This window comes from Rhinatrema bivittatum, chromosome 3, assembly GCF_901001135.1.
Source record: "Rhinatrema bivittatum chromosome 3, aRhiBiv1.1, whole genome shotgun sequence".
NCBI lineage: Eukaryota > Metazoa > Chordata > Amphibia > Gymnophiona > Rhinatrematidae > Rhinatrema > Rhinatrema bivittatum.
Genome location: NC_042617.1, coordinates 514991896 through 515014429, shown reverse-complemented (window position 1 = coordinate 515014429; position 22534 = coordinate 514991896). Strand labels below are relative to the sequence as shown.

General features: G+C 43.9%; 1 protein-coding gene across 2 annotated transcripts in view; it reads left to right on the top strand.

Annotated features, from left to right (window-relative positions):
• TRIM35 (tripartite motif containing 35) overlaps positions 1 to 22534 on the top strand; it is an 85034-nt gene that overhangs the window by 6975 nt on the left and 55525 nt on the right. For both annotated transcript variants that reach the window (XM_029596204.1, XM_029596205.1), the window contains exon 2: positions 10132 to 10227. In XM_029596204.1, coding sequence (XP_029452064.1) covers positions 10132 to 10227 — 96 coding nt within the window. The remainder of the gene's footprint in view (positions 1 to 10131; positions 10228 to 22534) is intronic.

The following is a 22534-nucleotide window of genomic DNA, read 5'->3' as shown; positions in this document are numbered from 1 at the left end:
TGCCGCTAGTTCCGGGGAGGGAAGGAGAGAGTGAATGAGCAAGCAAGCACGTGTGAGTGAGCATGTATGTGAATGATTGAGAGCCTGCCTGTGAGAGAGCATGAATGTAAGTTTACGATTAGGAACCTGTATGTGTAAGTTTGTGATTGAAAACCTGTTTGTGTGAGAGAAGTAAGAGAGAGCGCATGTCTGTGTGTGATTGAGAGCTGGTTTAGGTGAGGGAGCATCTGAGTATGTGAATGAGTCTGTGTGAGGAAAAGACAGTATGATTGTGTGATTGAAAGCCTGTGTGTAAGCATGAAAAGATAGACAGCATGTGTGTAATTAAGAGCCTATATAAGTGAGAGAAAAAGCATGTGTATATGTGAGTGATTGAGAGCCAGTGTGAGAGCACTGGTATGTGACTGAGAGAGGAGAAAGTTCCAAGCAAACCATCTCAGGACACCTGGATATCGAATGTTCCCAGGTATGCAGAGCAAAAAAAAAAATTTGTATCCTTATTTTTCATTACTGGGTCTTTGTGTCTGCTATTTTGAAATATTTTATTGGTATCTAGAAATTTTTGAGTTTTTAATTATTGGATATTCCACTCATCAGCTGTTTCGAAATCTGTTCTTTTTGTTAGTATGGTTTTACTGCTACTGATTTTATATTTCTTGATTTGTTTTATAAGGATGGGTGACTGTGTTCTTTTTTCCTTCATTACACTGCATACAGAGACTCTGGCTTGCAGTTTCCAATTCAGTTTTTTTCTGCATGCTTCTAGTTATGCGTTTTGGACTCTTTATTCTTTGTTAGGTGAGGGTCAGCACATGTGATTTAGGTGAGGTTTTCTGCTGGCTTGTTTCTGTGTAGGGCTCTATAGCAGCCTGACTTGGTCTGTTTTCCTAATAGGAGATGTATTGGTGTCTTAAGGCCCGTGTAATATTGTCAGTATTGCCTTTTCTTAGGTAAGGTGGTTACTGTTTAAATGCTGGAAATTAGTGCTGTTTTGGTGTGGGATGTTTACTATTTATGCAATTTCTGTTCAGACAGAATATGTATCTTTTCCTTGTGTCATTCTTAACAATAAAAATAATTACCTGACCTTTACTTTTATTTCCGCCATGAATTGTAATGAGCAGGGTGTCACACATGTGAGCGTGGCCTGTCAGGTGTGTCACGATGGGGGAAAAAGGTTGAGAACTATACTGCTTCCTTGGATTTTTGCAAGAGGCAGTTTCCTTTGTGCCTTTTTTGGCTTCTATTTAAGTCAAAACTAATCTCTACTGGGGCTACAATGCCAGGAACTTTCATTTATAAGTATACTGGCTTGTCTATTCCCCCTCCCCCCCCCCACCCCAACCATTTTTTAATCTTCACACTGTTCTCTATAGCCCAGCCATTGCAGTATGCACACAAACATCTGTTTTTTGCCAGTTTCCATAATTTTGTTCATACAGAAAGCATCATAAAATATCCCAGTTTGAAACACTGTGATATACTTCTAAAGCAGGGAGTGAATGTGTTGCAGAACATAGATGGGAGAAACCAAGTCGAGTCCTCTGGATAAGATGCTAAACATGAAGGCTTATTTGCATTTATACTTAATATTAGATGTTCTTAAGTGAGGGAGAGCAATGTTAAAAAAAAACCAAAACCCAAAACAATCAGTATAAATGTATTAAAATTGTTCAACCACTCTAATGATTATGGTGATTTACAAAATTAAAATAAATCACATTAAAACATAATAAAAGCAAAACTACATGAACCTGATTTCTAAAAAATTTATTGGAAGCTCTAAGATGGTGTACCTGAAGGCTTGTTGGAATAACCAAGTTTTTTAATGCCCTTTTGAATACATTTAAGTCAGATAAGACTCCGAGGTGCTCTGGCATGGTGTTCCAAATTTTTGGACTGCTATGGATTTTTTTATTTATTTATTTATTTTTAATTTTTATATACCGGAATTCCTGTATACAATACAAATCAGTCCGGTTTACAGTAAACGAAGAAATTGCCCCAGTCTGGGAGGTCAGACCTGGGTTGATTACATCGAACATTGAACATTGAAAAATAACAATGAAAAATAAAAATAAAAAATAACAATTAACAATTAAACATTAAACATTGAATGTTTTCGTGACCTAAATTAAATTAAATTAAAATAATTAAAAAGTTAAATATTGCATATATATATGTTGAATATTGTTAACTGTATAAAACAATAAATTAAAGGTTCAATCAGGATAAGGTGCTTAGTTGGATTCTGTAAATTGGAACGCTTGTCTGAAGAGCCAGGTTTTTAACTTTTTTTTGAACTCTGGCAGACTGGGTTCAAGGCGTAGGTCTGGGGGGAGAGCATTCCAATGGTGTGGTCCTGCGGTTGAGAGTGCTCTTTTTCTTAGTAATGATGTTGCTGGAGGGGCGAATAATGTGCCTCTGTAGGCGCTTCTGATGGGTCTGGAGGATAGGTGTGGACGAAGTTGCGTTTGGAGAGATATAGGGGCGATGTTGTTTGTTGATTTATGAATAATGGTAAGGGTTTTATAAAGGATTCTCTGTTTGATGGGTAGCCAGTGGAGGTTGCTCAGGATAGGGGAGATATGTTCTTTTTTATTGGTGTTTGTTAGGATTCTGGCGGCGGCGTTCTGTACCATCTGAAGGGGTTTGATACTGTTAGCGGGGAGTCCAAGCAGGATTGCGTTGCAGTAGTCGAGTTTTGAAAAAATGATGGATTGTAGGACAAGGCGAAAATCATTAAAGTGAAGGAGAGGTTTTAACTTTTTGAGGACTTGTAATTTATAGAAACAGTCTTTGGTGGTGGTATTTATAAATTTTTTCAAGTTAAGTTGATTGTCAAGCCATGCTCCTAGATCTCTGACGTCTGAAGAGAGATCAATATTTAATGAGGTGGATTGATAAAGGTAAGGTGAGTTGATGTGTGGGACGTGTGAGATAAGTAGCATCTCTGTTTTGCTGGAGTTTAAAATCAAGTTAAGGTTGGAGAGTAGTTGTTTAATTGGTTGTAAACAGTCCTCCCAGAAGGATAAAGTTTTTTGAATAGATTCTGAGATGGGTAAGAGGATCTGGATGTCGTCTGCGTAGAGGTAGTGGGTAAGCTTGAGTTTTGATAGCAGATGGCAGAGGGGGAGGAGGTAAATGTTGAACAGGGTGGGAGATAGAGATGAACCTTGTGGAACGCCTTGGTCTGATAGGATGGGTTCAGATTCCTTGTTGTTTATTCTGACTTTGTAGAACCTGTTTGATGATAATGATTTAAACCAACTGAGAGCCGTGCCTTTAATTCCTATGTTTGATAGTTGGTCTAGGAGTTGAGAGTGATTTACCGTGTCGAATGCTGCGGATAAATCTAGGAGAACCAGTAGGTATGATTGTTTTTTTTCCAGATTCAGAAGTAAGGTATCCGTGAGAGAAAGCAGAAGGGACTCTGTGCTTAATGATTTCCGAAAACCGTATTGTGCGGGAGAGAGAATGTTGTGTTCCTCGAGGTATTCGGAAAGTTGTTTGTTGACAGCTTTTTCCATCAGTTTGGAAATCAATGGTAAGTTTGCAATGGGTCTGAAGTTAGCTGGGTCAGAAGGTGAAGCGTTTGGTTTTTTTAGTAGTGGTTTGAGAATTGCTAGTTTCAACTGATTGGGTACAATGCCTTGGGCTAGGGAGGTATTAATGATTTCTGCAATGGGTTTTGCTACAGTGTTAGTGATGGCGGTGAGCAAGTTGGTTGGTAGTGGGTCTGAGGGATGAGCAGCTGGTTTAATTTTTTTTGAGTATGTTTTCGATCTCCATGGCAGATGTGGGTTCGAAAGCCTCTAGTCTGGCGTTCTGAGTGAATTGAAAAGCGCTCATAGGTATAGGTGGGGAGTTGTGGGTTGTAAGGTGTTGAGTGAGGTTGGAGATTTTTGTTTTAAAATAAGTGGCCAATTCGTTTGCCTTGTTGAGTGCTTGTTGGTCTGGAATGGTTGGGGGCATTGGTTTGGTAAGAGATGAGACGTATGAAAATAGAGCTTTTGAATCGAAGATGAAATTGTGAATTCTTTTTGCATAGAAGTCTTTCTTTGTTTTGTGGATGGCATTTCTGTAGGTGTTGAGGGTGTTTTTGTAGTCCAGTTTTGCTGAGTGTGAAGGGTTGTTTCTCCAGCTTTGTTCTTTGTTTCGAAGTTTTTGTTTCAGGGATTTGAGATCTGGGGTGAACCACGGTTTTCTGTTGTCTCGTGCTGGTTGAATTGTTTTGGAGGAGATTGGGCAAAGTTGATCAGCTATTTTGTTTGTGAGTTTGATCCATGAGGTAATGGCTGTGTCGGCATCTGAGAGGTCTAGTTGGTTGAGATCATTGGAGCATTGTTCGTTAAGTTGATCAATCGAGCATGGTTTCCTAAAATGAATCGTGGTTTTGTTAATGTTTGGAGGTGGAGTGTTTTTCATTTTGAGAGTCGTGTTGATGATCTGGTGATCTGACCAGGGGACTGGAGTACAGGAGGGATTGGAATAGGTAGATAAGCTTTCGTTGATAAAGATGAGGTCTAATGTGTGACCTGCCTTGTGTGTGGGACCGCTGATTATTTGTGAGAATCCTAGGTGACTGAGGGAGGTAAGAAATGTTTCACAGTTTGAAGATTGAGGGGTGGAGTCGACGTGTAAGTTGAAGTCTCCTAGGATGATAGATGGTTTTTCTGAGTTGAGGTGTTTGGTTATTAGCTCTATTAGAGGAGAGGGGTTGGTGTCTAGGGTTCCTGGTGTGGCGTAGATGAGAAATATTTGAAGTTGTTGTGATTTGAATAGGGAGCATTCCAGTTTTGTAGTGGAATATGATTGTTGTAGGGTTAGGCCCAGTTGTTTTTTTGCGGCAAGTAGGATTCCTCCTCCTTTTTTTTTGGGTCTGGGTATTGAGAAGAGGTCAAATGTTTGAGTTGGTAGCTGGTTTGTTAGTGTTATGTCTGAAGGTTTTAACCAAGTTTCTGTTATTGCACATATATCTGGGTTGTTGTCGATGAGGTAATCATTAAGAAGGTGAATTTTTTTGGAAAGTGATTGAGCGTTGAATAGGGTTAAGGTGAAAAGAGTGAGGCCAAGAAGTTGCGTGATGGGGGAAGTCATGATGGATATGAGTCTTTGTTGTCTTGGTATGGGGAAGGGCCTGAATCTATGTGGGCAGTTGTGAAGGTGGGGGGTTTTGGTGCTCTCCACTTGTAGTTATGTATAATGGGAATTGTGATGGGGTGCATGTTAGCGGGTGGAGGTGTCTGAAGTCAGATGTCTGACGGAATGGTTGTAGTCGAACGAATGCTGGGAGAATGTAATCAGATGAATGCTGGGTATATGTTGGGCGAATGCAGTTAGCTGTATGCTGGGCGAATGCTGGGTTAGTGTAGTCCGAGAATAGTCACCTTTTCTAAGATCTCTGATATTCCTCTGTGGAATCTGTTGCCACTCCGGCTATTCCACTGGTTCTTGGATTGAAGCTGGCGTGGTCTGTGCAGGTCTGGAGTTGGAATCTTGTACGCGGTAGTATGTAGTGGCTTGGTAGGTTTTATTGTGGGAGGATGGAAATTGAAGGCTAGTGCCGCTGTCTTTCGATGTTTGAGCTCTGATACTTCAGCTAGTAGTTGATCCGCTGTTATTATGAAGGAGCTGCAATGGTGAGCAGCTGACGAGGAGATGAGATATAAACCAGAGCTGGAAGACCAAGGGTTTGACTTGTGGCTCCTTCGGGGCTGCGACGAAGGGGCGAGACAAAGGGGCAAGCCCCTTTGTCGTGCTCCTTCGTTGCGCGACGCACGGCGCGCGGCGCCGGTTTGAAGAGGATTTAAAGCCCCTCTGGGCTGTCTGCGATTGGAGGCTTTGTTCGGCGGGCGGGGCTTCCGATCTCGGCGCGTTTTTTAAATTTCTAGCCGCTTTAATTTTTGCAGTAGGGATTTTTGTTTGCGCTATCGGCGTCTAGTCCGCCTGGGTGGGGAGAGCAATTTACTGACCTTCCCCCGGCGGGGCTCGGCGCCGATCGCGCAGGTCTTCCCCGATGGTGGCAGCCGTGATGAAGAGGAAATGGCGCCGGTTTCAAGAGGATTTAAAGCCCCTCTGGGCTGTCTGCGATTGGAGGCTTTGTTCGGCGGGCGGGGCTTCCGATCTCGGCGCGTTTTTTAAATTTCTAGCCGCTTTAATTTTTGCAGTAGGGATTTTTGTTTGCGCTATCGGCGTCTAGTCCGCCCGGGTGGGGAGAGCAATTTACTGACCTTCCCCCGGCGGGGCTCGGCGCCGATCGCGCAGGTCTTCCCCGATGGTGGCAGCCGTGATGAAGAGGAAATGGCGCCGGTTTCAAGAGGATTTAAAGCCCCTCTGGGCTGTCTGCGATTGGAGGCTTTGTTCGGCGGGCGGGGCTTCCGATCTCGGCGCGTTTTTTAAATTTCTAGCCGCTTTAATTTTTGCAGTAGGGATTTTTGTTTGCGCTATCGGCGTCTAGTCCGCCCGGGTGGGGAGAGCAATTTACTGACAATTTACTGACAATTTACTGACAATTTACTGATTTTGCACAGTTTCTTACTTCCCTCAAGTGTGCCTGAGAGAACCATGAGAAGTTCTTTATTTTCTGATTGTAGTGTTCGGTGGGGGTATATATATGCAGGGCTTCTAACCACAGGGCATCATTTTGTGCATGACAAACATAAATATATATATAGACATTAATACATATGCACAATTGCATCTTTAAAAAAACATGTACTCAATGTAAAAGCTATGGAACATAATCAAATAAAACATCTTAAGAATAGCAGAAAAATATATAGAATAGTAGGATAACATTCTGAAATGTAAACATCTAGAACAGGGGTAGGGAACCTATGGCTCGAGAGCCAGATGTGGCTCTTTTGATGGCTGCATCTGGCTCGCAGACAAATCTTTAATAAAAAAGTGAAAATCTTAACAAAACCCCCCACCCTCCTGACGCCCCCCAAGACCTCCAAAATTAATTTACTACAACTCCCCCCCCCCCCCCCCCCCAAGACCTGCCAAAAGTCCCTGGAGGTCCAGCAGGGGTCCAGGAGTGATCTCCTGTGACATAGTAAGGGCAGCCGACTGCCCTTTGCCCTTACTATGTCACAGGGGCTACCGCCGCCATTGGTCGACCCCAGTGACATAGTGAGGGCAAAGGGCTGTCGGCGTCATTTTGACTACTGGCAGCCGACAGCCCAAGTCCAGGAGATCGCTCCCGGACCGCTCCTAGACCCCTGCTGGACCACCAGGGACTTTTGGCAGGTCTTGTGGGGGGGGGGGGGTTGTAGTAAATTAATTTTGGAGGTCTTGGGGGGGGGGCGTCAGGAGGGTGAAGGGTTTTGTTAGATTTTTACTTTTTTATTAAAGATTTGTCTGCGAGCCCTGGACCCCCGCTGAACCACCAGGGACTTTTGGCAGGTCTTGGGGGGGGGGGGGGGGGTTGTAGTAAATTAATTTTGGAGGTCTTGGGGGGTGTCAGGAGGGTGGGGGTTTTTGTTAGATTTTTACTTTTTTATTAAAGATTTGTCTGCGAGCCCTGGACCCCCAGGGACTTTTGGCAGGTCTTGGGGGGGCATCAGGAGAGTAGGGGGTTGTAGTAAATTAATTTGGTAGGTCTTGTATGGCTCTCACGGAATTACATTTTAAAATATGTGGCGTTCATGGCTATCTCAGCCATAAAGGTTCCCGACCCCTGATCTAGAATATAACATGGAAAACCATAGCCCCACAGACCTATCAACACAGCTCAATAGTAGCAGGTGTCAAGTCAGGCTAGGGTAAGGTATACTAAAATCAGATTTTTACTGCCTTATGGAAAGGTAAATGGCCTTGAATAGAAAATCCAAGGGCAGTTTGTTCCATAGAAGTGAACAGATATAGCTAAATGTATGTTTGAGTTGTCGCTAAATATGCCTCTCTTTAGAGATGTTATGGAAAGTAAAGGAGCTTATGCTGATCTTAGTAGACAGCTTGGACAGTATAAACAGTTTTTTTTGAAGTTGCTGCCTTTTCTCCCAAGATGTTTGAAAACTAGATAGAGTATTTTAAATTCATTGTGCACGAAGACTGGAAACTAAAGACTTCAGCAAAGGAGTTGCTGTATTCTTGTAATTTTATATCCATTAAGAGGTTATTGATGAATAGGGAACATTTATCAGACATTAGCTAATATTAAAAATGCTAATGGATCTCATAGGAAATTCTAGTTCAGTGAGTTCACTGTCACCCTTACTTATTATAGTGCTCATCAAGTTGGTGATATTTTTCAGTAAACCAATATGAAATCTTTTGTGGTGAAACGGGTTTTGCATGCTTCGTAATTTGGTTTTGGCCTGTGACTGTTTTCCCCATAGATCTCCCTTCCTTTGGTTTTATCTATGCACTGTAGTTCAAACAGCTTTGGGATGCTGGCTTGACTCAGAATGAGGCTTGGACAGCATACGTATCCCAGTATTCTTGATGAAGCTGTAAGACTGAAACCTCCTTTGTGACTCCAGTGTCCCTAGAAACTACTAGGGGAATAGCTTATGGACCTGAGTACTTGCCCCTAGGCATGTGGCCAGTGTAGAAGCATGTGTGCAAATGCATTCAGACCTGGGTAGTGCTTGGTAGGACCCCTTCAAGTGGCCACAGGATTAATCTAAGTGGGTGTTAGGGGTGGCACCTAGGGGATTACATGACATCTTTCTGTACCAATGAACTAAAATGCGTCCAGGCTAATGGAGCAATAACCTTAATGCACTTGTGTGTGTAAACATGGACCGCTGATATTTTTATTATATCCATCACATGCAAATTTATGCAGATATTCATTAATATTTAAAGGGTTAATACAACTTATGAACAGCGTGACTGTAAATAGGGTAGACTAGGGATACCAGCTTGGAGGTGGGGGAACCGGGAAGTTGTCAGCCTAGGGGAGTTAGTTTCTTTCAGCATCAGGCAGCTAGAGGGTTTGGCCCGTAGGGGGGGGGGCTTTTTTGTCTGAAGTGCTCATAGCTCACATTCAGGCCGATTTATAATATTGGCGCACGTTAAACGGGCACTCATGATTGAGTGCCCGCTCTCAAAGCATGCCAATTCGCCTTTCCTGAGCACCCGATTTAATATTTAAATGGGCTGCCAAGGTAAAAAGGAGGTACTAGGGAAAATTTTGCATCCTTAGCACTTCCTTGGCTTCAGATGCCCAGGAGAGGTCAGCGGGTTAGAAAACAAACACTCTCAGTTTTTATGAGCGTCCATTTTTCCTAACCTGTGCACAGCCAAGAGTTAGTAAAATGGACACTCATTAATTGAGCATCCGTTTTCTTAACCAGACTGCTGGCGACACTTTTTTTTAAAACTTTTTTTTTTTTGGTTCCTCCGACTTAAACTTGCCACGATATTAAGTCTGAGGAACTACAGAAATGCAGTATTTTCTGCTTTTCTGTAATATTTTGGGGCTCCTCAAGAATTAATGCCTGCTCCAGGGCAATCTGTTTGAGAGTAAAAATGTGCACATTTGGCACACTTTTTTTTTTTTTTTTTTTTGTATCAGGGGTAACTGCTAATAGCCTCATCCTCATGAATTTACTTGTGATGAGTGCTATTAGCTTTGTGCTGGTTTGGACACTTGTTTTGGACACATTAATCCCCTTATTGCATGAGGGGTTTTGGACAGTCATCCAGTCGCATGTAAAGCAGTGTGCTTGGATGAGCGCACTATATTGCATCTGCCTGATTGAGCCTTTCGTTAGTCCCCCAACTAACATAATACATAATACTAATATATTAATGCTGGCCGTAATCTGATGCAAAGCACCAGCTTTTATACAATGTGCATTAAACAGTGTTTTCCATGAGAAAGTTCGTGTTAAAATCTGGCCATTAATTGCAGATTATAGATTGCCCCCTAAATGTTCATGAGCTTTCAAGACTGTTGGTCCCCTCTACAGAAGTTGTCTGAAGTTTAATTAGATGACATATCTGAAGAAGACTTTGTGGTCTCTAAAGGCCATTTGGTGGAACAACTTTGTATGGCTTTTGTGTTGGTCTCATAGAAGATATTACCTGCAAAAAATCCAGTTTTCTCCATCACCACTATGGTTACTAGAATTATGTATAGGTCACCTAAGTTTGCATGCTTTTGTTTGGATCTAGGCAAAATGGAAGAGTTTGGAGAGTTCCCTCAGAGTCAAGCTGAAGAGTTTCGATATAATGAAGATGAAATATTTCTCCCTACTCGAACATAATCAGGTATGTGGGATGTGCATGAAGAGTGTTGGATTGTCAGCTGAAGGATGCTTCAAGCATTTCAACTATTTTTCTAGTCAGTGCTGCTCAGTTGCTATTTGATACTTTTAAGCAGAGAGCAAATTTAACTGGATTAACATCACAAACAGTGTCTACCCCTCCTCTACCCCTCTCCCTTCAAAGAATTGGGATCTGTGATTAGGTTAAAAATATTTAAAATAAACCCTGGACAAACAAATTCCTATTCAGGAACTTGCTTAATTTTTCCTTGATTCTTTTGGAGGATTTTAATTATTCCATCTCTAATTGTGATAAACCCTGCCCAAAGATATTTATGGGAGACAAATGATCATGTATTTTGGCCTATCTGTAGCAGTGCCAGTCTGGTATTTGTACTGATGTGATGGTGGTCGTATCCTTTCTGCTGACTTGCAGGAGTAAGGCAACCCATCCTCTCTACTCTCATCCACCTCTGGTGCCCAGCAGGAGCAGGGAATTACCTTTTGTCTCCATCTCTTGAGACCCCAGTTGCTGGCTCAGGATGGAGGTATCTGGGATTGCCTGTCCAACACAACAGGAAATAGTTGTTGCAGTTCCAACCCTGCCTTGGGAGTGAAGGTGAGTTCTTAATTCATGTCTGGCTTCAGCTGAGGAAAACATCTGTGGTTTGCTGTCCCTGAGCAGGAAAAGCCTGATAACCTATCTAGAGAAGGGGCCTGCTCCAGCCCAATAAGAGAAAGGGGCTGCTAGAAGGAATGGAGAGAGTAAAAGGAGAGATAAGGAAGGAGCTGGGAATATATATTGGGAGAGGGGTGAGAGGAGGAATAATGAAAAATGGTGGGAAAGTAAGGGAAAAAGATGGTACTAGGCAGCACAAGGAAATCAATGGAAGAATGCGAAGATGATATAACAATGGGCAGGCCTTGTGGCACTATGGCATAGGTGACTGGCTGACTTGGTCTGGGTGATTTTTAGAAGTGATGCACTGGGGCCCAGTAAAGGAAGAAAAGTGTCTGTTTCAGTGGCAATCCCTATAGTCCATGATGCTAAGGGTCATCCCTAAGGAAACATCCCTTCCATTTTCTAGGCTAGTGTGAGTCTGTCATATGGGGAGGAAGGGGACAGGGAAGATGGCATGAAAGCTGGGGAAAAAAACCCCCCAAATGTAAGGGCAGAGGGAAGCCCTTTAAATTTTAGACCGCACGGACGGCTTCCCCCTTTCGACCACGCTACCGGCTCCAGACAGCGCCTTCACCTCCTCTGCCGGGGCTCGAACGGCCCAATCGGGGCTCGAGTCCGCTCAACCCTAAACGATCGGGGAGCCATGCAGAGGAGGCACCTCAAACTTGAAAAAAGATGAAAAAAAATTTGTCAAAGAAAAACACCTCTTCAATGAAACATCGCGGTGAGTGATAAACACACCCACCGTAAGGTACCCGGCCAATCAGAGGGCAGAGGGAAGCACTTTAAATTTTAGACCGCACGGACGGCGTCGCGCGTCCGAAGGGGCGCGACCTATTGGGCTTGCCCCTTAGTGCGCCCCTTTGTGACCCCAGGACCCAGGACACACACTACATGCAGCCTGCCTCGATAATCCTCACATCTCTTCATCCCCAAGCCTATTCGAAGACCTCCAGCGAAAACAGCAACCATCCTCTCAACATTCATCCCAACATTCAGTTTCTTATTCAGCATTCAACCAATCGCCTCAGCATTCATCCAGCAAAAGATTAACACAACCAAACATATTAGTCAGTCCCCCTCAAAGAACACTTCCACAATCCATTACCGCCACAACTTCATAGGACACCTGGTACTGACAATCCCATCAAAGCAATCTCCCTAGTACAACCATGTTACTAGGACACCCAATACATATAATACATCACAACACCTGCTTCAAGATGAAGCCTACGCTAAGATATCAACCTATAACTCGTAGAAATCTAACCCCTGTAATGATCTCTCCCATTACACAACTACTTGGACTGGCTCTATTCACCTTATCACTCTTCAATGCCCAGTCAATCACTAAAAAAGCCCACATCCTTAATGACCATTTGCTAGATACCGGACCAGACATCTGTGCCATCAGAGACCTGGTTAAAACCCTCAGATACAGTCTTAATAAATCAATTGCCTACACAGACATATGATGTCTTCTCCTTACCCAGAAAGAAAAAAAAAAGGAGGTCTCCTAATAGCTGCAAAAAAAACGTTTTAACCTCACGCAACAACCTATCTATACTATACCCAAACTTGAGGTAGGCTTATTCAAATCTAAGTCGCTTCAAATCCTCCTCACCTACGCTCCTCCCGGACTTTTAGATCAAGATGCCTCTCCTATGGTAGAAGTTATAGCCAAATACTTAAAACCAGATTCTCCTGCCATAATCATTGGAGATTTTAACCTCCACATTGATGCCAATCCTCGATCGTCCAATTGTGATGCTTTCCTATCAGCCCTCTCGGACATGGGCTTCAAACAGCACATTAACCAACCAACACATAAAGCAGGTCACACTCTTGACCTTATCTTTACAAATTCTAATCTCACTCCATTCTCACCTCCCTTATGCCTCCCAGTCCCATGGTCAGATCATTTTATGATCAACTCCACCTTCAGGTCATTGACAGGATTGACCACACCTCATCATCCTACCACTCTATACTACAGGAAAAGATGTCCTTCAGAAGATCTTGGCAAATCCCTGATCAGAAAACTTCCTAACTTGGATCTTTCCAATCCCAATTCAGCTATCACCTCATGGCAAAACATTACCGAAATGATAGCCAATGATTTATGCTCACTGTCAAAATAAAATATAAATCCTTCTCAAAAAAATAAGCAACCGTGGTTCTCAAACTCCGCACTCAGAAGCAAAATCTAAGACTGAAAGAAAAAGAATGGAGGAAGAATCCTAATCCCCTCTCTCTTTCCATATACAAAACAACTCTCCACCATTACAGATCAGCAACACTTCGAACAAAAAGAGATTTCTATGCTCACCGTATCCATGATATGCTGTATGATGCGAAGGCCCTCTTCTCTTATGTTTCGAAACTTACCAAAACGGTTCCTCCTACCATCCCTGACGATACAGCCCAATCGAAGGCCAATGACCTGGCCTTATTCTTTCAAAACAAAATCACCAATACCCTGGCCAGATTACCTACCAGCCCAAATCCTCGTCTTCTGGACACAGTTCTCCTACCAAACACATCCATAAGATTGGACTCCTTTGATCCTACCCACACTTTAGAGGTAGAATCCCTGATAAAAAGAATGAAACCTTCGACCCACCCACTGGACCAAATACCTTCCAAGTTACTGATTCTCGTACCAGAATACATATCCAAATATCTGGCCGATATCATCAATTGTTCCCTTTCACAAGGAACATTCCCGGATGCTCTCAAATTGGCCATGCTCAAACCCATACTCAAAAAATCCAACCTGGACCCGGAAGACCTCAACAATTACCGCCCCATATCAAATCTCCCATTTGTAGTTAAGATCATGGAGAAAATTGTAAATAAGCAACTTTCAAATTACCTAGAAGACCACAACATACTACACATGTCTCAATATGGTTTCCGAAAAGAACATAATACTGAAACCCTCCTCACCTCTCTCCTGGATCAACTATATATTGGCTTTGATAAAGGACAGTCGTTTCTCTTAGTTCTCCTCGACATCTCCGCGGCTTTTGATACAGTAAATCACAATATCCTTCTAAACCGGCTTTCAGACATAGGAATTACAGGTTCCGCCCTCAGATGGTTTGAATCCTTCCTTAGCAATAGAGGCTATAAGGTAAAAATTAAAAACAAGGAATCACCTCATACTAATGCTCCTTTTGGCGTCCCCCAGGGCTCCTTATCACCCACCCTGTTTAATATCTACATACTCCCCCTCTGTCACCTACTCTCAAACCTCAAACTCAAATTTTTATATTTATGCAGATGATGTTCAAATTTTAATCCCTATATCCAACTCACTGGACTCAACACTCAGGTTATGGAACTCTCATCTACAAACTATAAACCATTACTTATCCAGCCTCAACCTCATGCTCAACACTTCTAAAACCGAACTCTTGCTAATTACTCCAGAAGGCAGTCCCATACTACTCAAATCACAAAATATTCCACATATATCACATGCCAGAGATCTTGGAGTCTTAATCGACAGTCACCTGAACCTAAAGCATTTTATAAAACACACTACTAAGGAGTGCTTCTATAAGTTACAAGTACTCAAAAAAACTCAAACCGCTCCTATTCCATTACGATTTCAGATCCGTCCTCCAAGCCATTCTGTTCTCCAAGATCGACTATTGCAATTCCATTCTGCATGGTCTTCCAGCCTCTACTATTAAACCTCTCCAGTTGATACAAAATGCAGCGGCAAGAATTTTGACAAATACCAATCGGAGAGAGCATATCTCTCCCATTCTAAAAGATCTCCACTGGCTCCCAGTAAACTTCCGGATCCTTCATAAATCTCTCACAATCATTCATAAAAATATCCACCATCAGACCCCTCTTGATCTGCTTCATCCTCTCAGACTGCACTCGATGGCCAGGCCTTTAAGGGATCTTTACACGTTCCTCCAATCAAATTAGTGCACCACGCAAACATCAGAGACCGGTCATTCTCTACCGCAGGCCCTTCCATTTGGAACGCCATGCCTCCGGTCCTCAGACTGGAGACCTGTCTAACAACTTTTAAAAAGAAACTAAAGACATGGCTGTTCAGCCAAGCCTTCCCCACTACAAACCCCATTGCCTGATCTAGAATTGTCCACCACCCACCTATGTAAACAAATTTTCCATATTTCTCATGCATAGTATCTATTAAAGAGGTTGGCTCCTTGCCCCCCTCTTTTGTATATAGTATTTATTTACTTTTTCGTTCACCCCTTCTTTATTTCTTACTCCAAGTTAAGGCATCCTTGTTATAATGTAACTGTATGCTCCTTATCTCTTGTTGATTGGTTAATTATATTTTCTGTTTAGTTCATTGTACACCGAGTTGATTTGATTTGTATCAAAGTCGGTATATAAAAGCCTTTAATAATAATAAAGGAAAAGTTGAGAAATATTTTTGCGTACTTAATAGGTAAAATTTGTATAGCAAATTAAAAATGTGAGCATCTTAGGAGGTTGTGATACCTTGCAATGGACCAGTGGTCCAGATGTCATTGTATATGAGCTTATGAGACCTCATTTGTCTGAGACCTGTGTTGGCTCAAAAGCCCATATACTATTTTATCTTGGTTTTTTTTTTCTCTTTGTTCTTTAAAATGTTATAGCCTACAACGATTCCACTTATCTCCAGGACTGATACAACTATAAGAACTATACGAACTATACTTTCTCAGAGGACAAGCAGGATGGTAGTCCTGATACATGGGTGACATCAAATGGAGCCCCGATGTGGAAAACTTTGTCAAAGTTTCTAGAACTTTGACTAGGCACACTGAGCATGTCCAGCATGCCCTATACCATGCATCCACATGGGGTCTCTTTTTCTGTGGAGCTGTAAGCCTCGCGGTATGTGAGAGCTCACTTTTGGCTATGTTTGACATGTGGAAAATGTTCCTTTTCTAACATTTTTGGCGGTTTTTCTGTGCTATTCTGTCGCTGAGTCCCTCTCTGTACAATTCACATAGTGCTTCTAGTCAAGGTTTTTGGTGATTTGTGTAAGGTTTTTTTTTTTCTTTTCATGGTTGATTACCTGTGCATCAGTGCCCACTGGCCATCGCTGCCCTGCCGCCATTTTCAGTTTGTGCCCCTTTTCTTTAGTCTGACATGGCCATGTCTGGTTTTCAGTGATGCCCCCGGTGTCAGAGGACCATGTTTATCACGGATCTGCATGATATGTCCTCTGCCTGGGGGCATCAATTGACATCTGCTTATGCACACAGATGACCACGAAGAGATGCCTGCTTTGACTCAAGATGGAATAGCTCTTAGGGTCGAATTCCAAGCCGATGGACACAGTCATTGACATCGGCAGGACAGCCTGTTACGTTGATACTGTCAGCAGACAGAGGTGCCGCAGATCTCTATCTGTAAGCTGAGGTTGTCTGGTTTCTTGTCATCTGCCTTGGCACCAGGGAAAGATTGGGTTGAGCATTGAGGGAAGCCGAAGAAGCATCAGCAACTGTCCCCATAGATGCATGGGGATGCACTGGCTTTTGTCTAGATGCCCTTGAAGCAAACCCCCCCCCCCCCCCCCCATGGCGAGGAGTGCCTGTCCTTCGTTAATGCTGGGGTCTTCAATGGTCTCCACCAGTGCTGATGCCAGTCACCACCCGTTCTCATACCACTTCTGGTATGAGCTCAGTGTGCTCATCAGTGCATTACTGACCCAGCTGGTGCTGGTTCCCAGGATTGCATCTGTGCCCAGCATGGCACAGAGGCCTTCCCCCTATTGATATGGTGGTCATTGCCATTTTCTCCAAGGAAGAAGCTTCACAGAGGCCAGCAGAGACGCTAAGGCCTGCCACAGTCATCTAGTTCTACTGGTGCATGCACCCCTGGACGAAGGCCGAGCACCTAGGGACCCGTCCCCTGTGGCTTACATTGAGAATGAGGAACCCGATGACACCTTGAGTCATCAAAGTGTCAAGGATTGTCCTTCAGAACCTTCTCCTCCATAGGAGCGAAGGAAGTCTCCGCTTAAGGACTTCACCTTCACAGGTTTTGTGAGGGTGAATGCAGAAATCATCCTGTTTATTGACATGAGGAGGATGCCAGGCACAAAATGCTAGAGATCCTTCAGTTCATGGAGCCTCCTAAGGAGATATGTGGTGGCCCAGTTCATGAGATCCTTAAGTAGCTGCTGCTGAAGATATCAAATTTGGAACGGGGGATCTCGTTTCGAAGTCCTCCTATCCAAATTGTCCTAACCACAAATGCACCCTGGGGTGGGGAGCTCATGTAGATGGGCTCAGCACTTGGGGTCTGTGGTCCACCCAGGAATGCTCTTGTCACATCAACTTTCTGGATCAGGTAAGTGCTATGGGCTTTCTGAGATTGGCTGACCGACAAAGTTGTCCAGATCCACACTGACAACCAAGTAGCTATGTGGTATGTCAACAAGCAGGGAGGCATGGGATTGTATCTCCTGTGTCGGGAAGCAGTCCAGACTGGTCGTATTCCCTGTCCTTTGGGATGGTGCTCAGGGTTATGTATCTGGCTAGGATGGAGAACATGGTAGCGGCCAGGCAGTCGAGCCTTCATACCCCACGAGTGGTCCCTGGACCCAGGGGGTAGCGAATTGGATATTCCCCCTCTGAGGAAGCACGAACATAGATCTGTTTGTCCCCCTGCAACAGGAAGGTGCCTCAGTCTGCTCCCTGTACAGATCAGACTGCAAACCAGCCTTGGATGCCCTTGCCCATCATTGGGCAAGGGTCTTCTATATGCATATCCTCAGATTCCCTAAGTAGCATAGATTCTCTTGAAGCTTCGAGAGTACAGTGGAGCTATGAACCTCATAGCCTGAGACAAATCTGGTTTCCATTCCTACTGGAGTTGTCTGTCTGGGGACTTCCCCAGATCTCATCATGCAAGGTCATGGTCTGCTGAGGAATCCCAATCTCCAGGCTCTGTCGATCACAGTCTGCATATTGATAGGTTAATCTTGCAACCTCTTGATCTTTCAGAGGATGTCTCTCTGGTCCTGGTGGCTTCTAGAAAGCCTTCAACTAGAAAGTCCTTGTTTGTGATAATTGTGGGTGGATCCTTGGGCCGGTGGCAGATTACCATGCCCATGGGGGAAGATCCTGAGAGGAATCACTGGTCAGGCTCAGAGTTGGGAGACAGACAAACACTTAGTTCTTCTATTAAACTGTTTTAGAGACCACCAGAGGTGGCAGTAGTGAGCAGGAAGAGCCCAGCTGGTCTGTAGTCCCTCAGGCACTGGAACAGTGATCCCAGGATGGCTGAGCTGTAGAGAAACTGAGATAGTGAGTAGGCAGAATGTGCAGGCAGAATGTGCAGAGTTCAGGAACAGAACCTTGATGGCAACACTTATACAATAGTCTCTTGGAACAACCCAGGAGCTGGAATGAAGTAGGCCCTTGAGGAGCGAGTACCGGTTCCAGACTGCGACCTGAAAAGCAAGAGAGCGAGGCCCCCGAGGAGCGGGTACCCCTGGTAAAGTCCAAGGAGGCAGAGTAGCAAGGTAAGCGGAGAGCGAATCCCATCCGCAGTGATACCTGGAGGCAGCTAGGTAGGAAACCCTTTGCTAACTCTATTAGCTAGCAAAACAAGAGACCTTAAATATCTGGCGATGTTGTCATCTCAGGGGGATGCCCCTGAGGTTCGCGCCACAGCCGGTACTTGAGTTGGGGCCACGCGCGCACGCCCTTACTCCTCAGGAGAACATGGCGGAAGGCAGCGTCTAGCTGGTCGGGGATGCCGGAGGAGGTCGGCAAACTGACACCACGGCAGCCAACTTCCATCAACCAAAGAGGGAGTCGCCAAAGAGGTAAGGTGGGCAGAGTGGAGACGTCGGGCAGCAACAGTCCTGTGTCCTGAAGTGGGAGAGGTTTTTCCATGTGGTGTGAGCAGAAGGCCCTAGATCCATTCTCCTGCCCCCTACAAAAACTGCTTGACTACTTTCTACACCTATCAGACTGGCTTAAAGACCAACTTCATTAGAGTTCATCTGTGCAATTTGTGCATACCACCAAGGTGTAGATGGAATGCCCATCTCTGTACAGCCTATAGTTGTATGCTTCATGCAGGGCCTGCTTCAATTGAAGCCTCCTGCTAAGTCTTGGGTCCTCAAAGTGGTGTTAGCTCAGCTGATGAAAGCTTCTTTTGAGCTGCTGCACACCTGTGACCTGAAATCCCTGACTTGGAAAGTCATATTTTTGGTGGTAGTCACTTCAGCAAGCTCCAGACCTTAGTGACTTATCCACCTTATACTCTGTTTTTATTATGACAGGTTGGTCTTGCACATCCTAAGTTTCTGCCTAAGGTGGTGACAGATTTCCATCTTAATCATCTAATTGTACTACCTATATTCTTTCCCAGGCCCCATTCGCACAAAGGCGAATGAGCACCACACAGTTTGGACTGCAAAAGAGCCTTAGCCTTCTGTCTGTGGCAGACAGAAGCTCATTCAGTCCCCCAAACTTTTTATTTCTTTTGATAGGAATCAGTTGGGCATTTCCATTACCAGACAGACCTATCCAGTTGGATAGCAGATTGCATCATCTTCTGTTATGCCCAGGCGGGACTGCATCTTGGAGGTCATGTCAAGGCTCATTCTGTCACAGCCATGGCACTGTCAGAGGCCCACTTATGAGCAGTTTCCAAGGAGAAGATCTGCAAGGCGGTGACGTGGAGTTCTCTTCACACATTCATATCTCATTGTCTGGATAGGGATGGCCAACGTGCAGTAGGTTCAATCAGTCTGTCCTTCAGAACTTGCTTGAGGTGTAGAACCCCTCTCTCCCACCTAGGGCCCATTGTTTGGGTTCAAACTGTCTTCCCCATCTTCCCCATCTTAACCATGTGTCAGGCACTGTTGTGCCTGACACATGGTTATTTTATTTATAAAATTTTATATACCATCATTTAGAAGGTTCCATCACAACGGTTTATAAATATCCATGGTAATAAACACAAGATCAGTAATACAAAATAAAATTTATAAAAGACAAGGAGTATACTACAGTCCACCTGGTCAAGATGGTGAGACTGACAGTGAAATGCTAAGAGAAATTAGGGAAGCTAACCAAATTGGTAGTGCAGTAATAATGGGAGACTTCAATTACCCCAATATTGACTGAGTGAATGTATCAACGGGACACACTAGAGAGATAATGTTCCTGGATGGAATAAATTATAGCTTTATGGAGCAATTGGTTCAGGAACCAACGAGAGAGGGAGCAATTTTAGATCTAATTCTCAGTGGAGCACAGGACTTGGTGAGAGAGGTAACTGTGGTGGGGCTGCTTGGCAATAGTGATCATAATATGATCAAATTTGATTTAATGACTGGAAGAGGAACAGTGTGCAAATCCAAGGCTCTCGTGCTAAACTTTCAAAAGGGAAACTTTGATAAAATGAGAAATTGTTAGAAAAAAACTGAAAGGAGCAGCTACAAAAGTGAAAAAAATGTCCAAGAGGCGTGGTCATTGTTAAAAAATACCATTCTAGAAGCACAGTCCAGATGTATTCCACACATTAAGAAAGGTGGAAAGAAGGCAAAACTATTACCGACATGGTTAAAAGGGGAGGTGAAAGAAGCTATTTTAGCCAAAAGATCTTCATCCAAAAATTAGAAGAAGGATCCAACAGAAGAAAATAGGATAAAGCATAAACATTGGCAAGTTAAATGTAAGACATTGATAAGACAGGCTAAGAGAGAATTTGAAAAGAAGTTGGCTGTACAGGCAAAAACTCACAGTAAAAACTTTTTTAAATATATCTGAAGCAGAAAGTCTGTGAGGGAGTCAGTTGGACTGTTAGATGATCGAGGGGTTAAAGGGGCACTTAGAGAAGATAAGGCCATCGCAGAAAGATTAAATGATTTCTTTGCTTCTGTGTTTACTGAAGAGGATGTTGGGGAGGTACCCGTAATGAGAAGGTTTTCATGGGTAATGATTCAGAGGGACTGAATCAAATCATGGTGAACCTAGAAGATGTGGTAGGGCTGACTGACAAACTGAAGCATAGTAAATCACCTGGACCGGATGGTATACACCCCAGAGTTCTGAAGGAACTTCAGCCTAGCATCCGCACCTCGAGTCATTACCAAGTGCCTTGTAGTAGTCGCGGTCTACCTGAGGTGTCAGGGCATCCATGTCTACCCTTATCTCGACGATTGGCTGATAAGGGCTCTAACTCAAAAGGACGCACTAGCCTCCTTATGTCTAACTCTCTCCATACATTGCTGTCTTTCTGGTTTCTGATAAACTATCCCAAGTCCAGCCTAGTTCCATCTCAAGCCCTATCATTCATAGGAGCCACCCTGGACACCATGCAGGCGAAAGTATTTCTCCCTTAGGATTGAGCTCGTACTCCTGTCCCTAGCGCAATGCCTCCAGGATCAAGATTACACGACAGCTTGTAACTTCCTCATTTTGCTGGGTCACATGGCATCCTCTGTACATGTCACACTCCAATGGCACGCCTCGCCATGAGTCATGCAATGGATTCTGAAGTCCCAGCGGCTTCAGGCTTATCGCTCAATGTCCTGCATTGTCCATGTTACCAAGCAGCTCTGCCTGTCGCTGGCCTGGTGGATGCGGCTCTCCAATCTTCTTCAAGGTCTTCCCTTTCAAATTCCAGAACCTCAAATTATCCTGACAACTGATGCCTCCAACCTAGGTTGGGGTGCTCATGTCGACTGCCTCCAGACTCGAGGAACCTGGTCTCCAGAGGAAGCCAAACATCAGATAAATTTCCTGGAGCTTCGGGCAATCCGATATGCCCTCAGTCTTTCAGGATTGCCTCTCCAACAAGGTCATCCTGATTCAGACAGACAACCAAGTGGTGAGGTGGTACATAAACAAGCAAGGGGGAATGGGCTCCTACCTTCTGTGTCAGGAAGCTGCACAGATATGGGCATGAGCTCTTTCCCACACCATGTACCTCAGAGTAAACTACTTGGTGGGCGTGGACAATGTTCTAGCAGACAAGTTGAGTCGAACCTTCCATCTGTACGAATGGTCTCTCAACCCCACAGTAGCGGACACAATCTTCCAACGTTGGGGGTATCCACAAATAAGAACATAAGAAGAACATAAGAAAATGCCATACTGGGTCAGACCAAGGGTCCATCAAGCCCAGCATCCTGTTTCCAACAGTGGCCAATCCAGGCCATAAGAACCTGGCAAGTACCCAAAAACTAAGTCTATTCCATGTAACCATTGCTAATGGCAGTGGCTATTCTCTAAGTGAACTTAATAGCAGGTAATGGACTTCTCCTCCAAGAACTTATCCAATCCTTTTTTAAACACAGCTATACTAACTGCACGAACCACATTCTCTGGCAACAAATTCCAGAGTTTAATTGTACGTTGAGTAAAAAAGAACTTTCTCCGATTAGTTTTAAATGTGCCCCATGCTAACTTCATGGAGTGTCCCCTAGTCTTTCTACTATCCGAAAGAGTAAATAACAGATTCACATCTACCCGTTCTAGACCTCTCATGATTTTAAACACCTCTATCATATCCCCCCTCAGTCGTCTCTTCTCCAAGCTGAAAAGTCCTAACCTCTTTAGTCTTTCCTCATAGGGGAGTTGTTCCATTCCCCTTATCATTTTGGTAGCCCTTC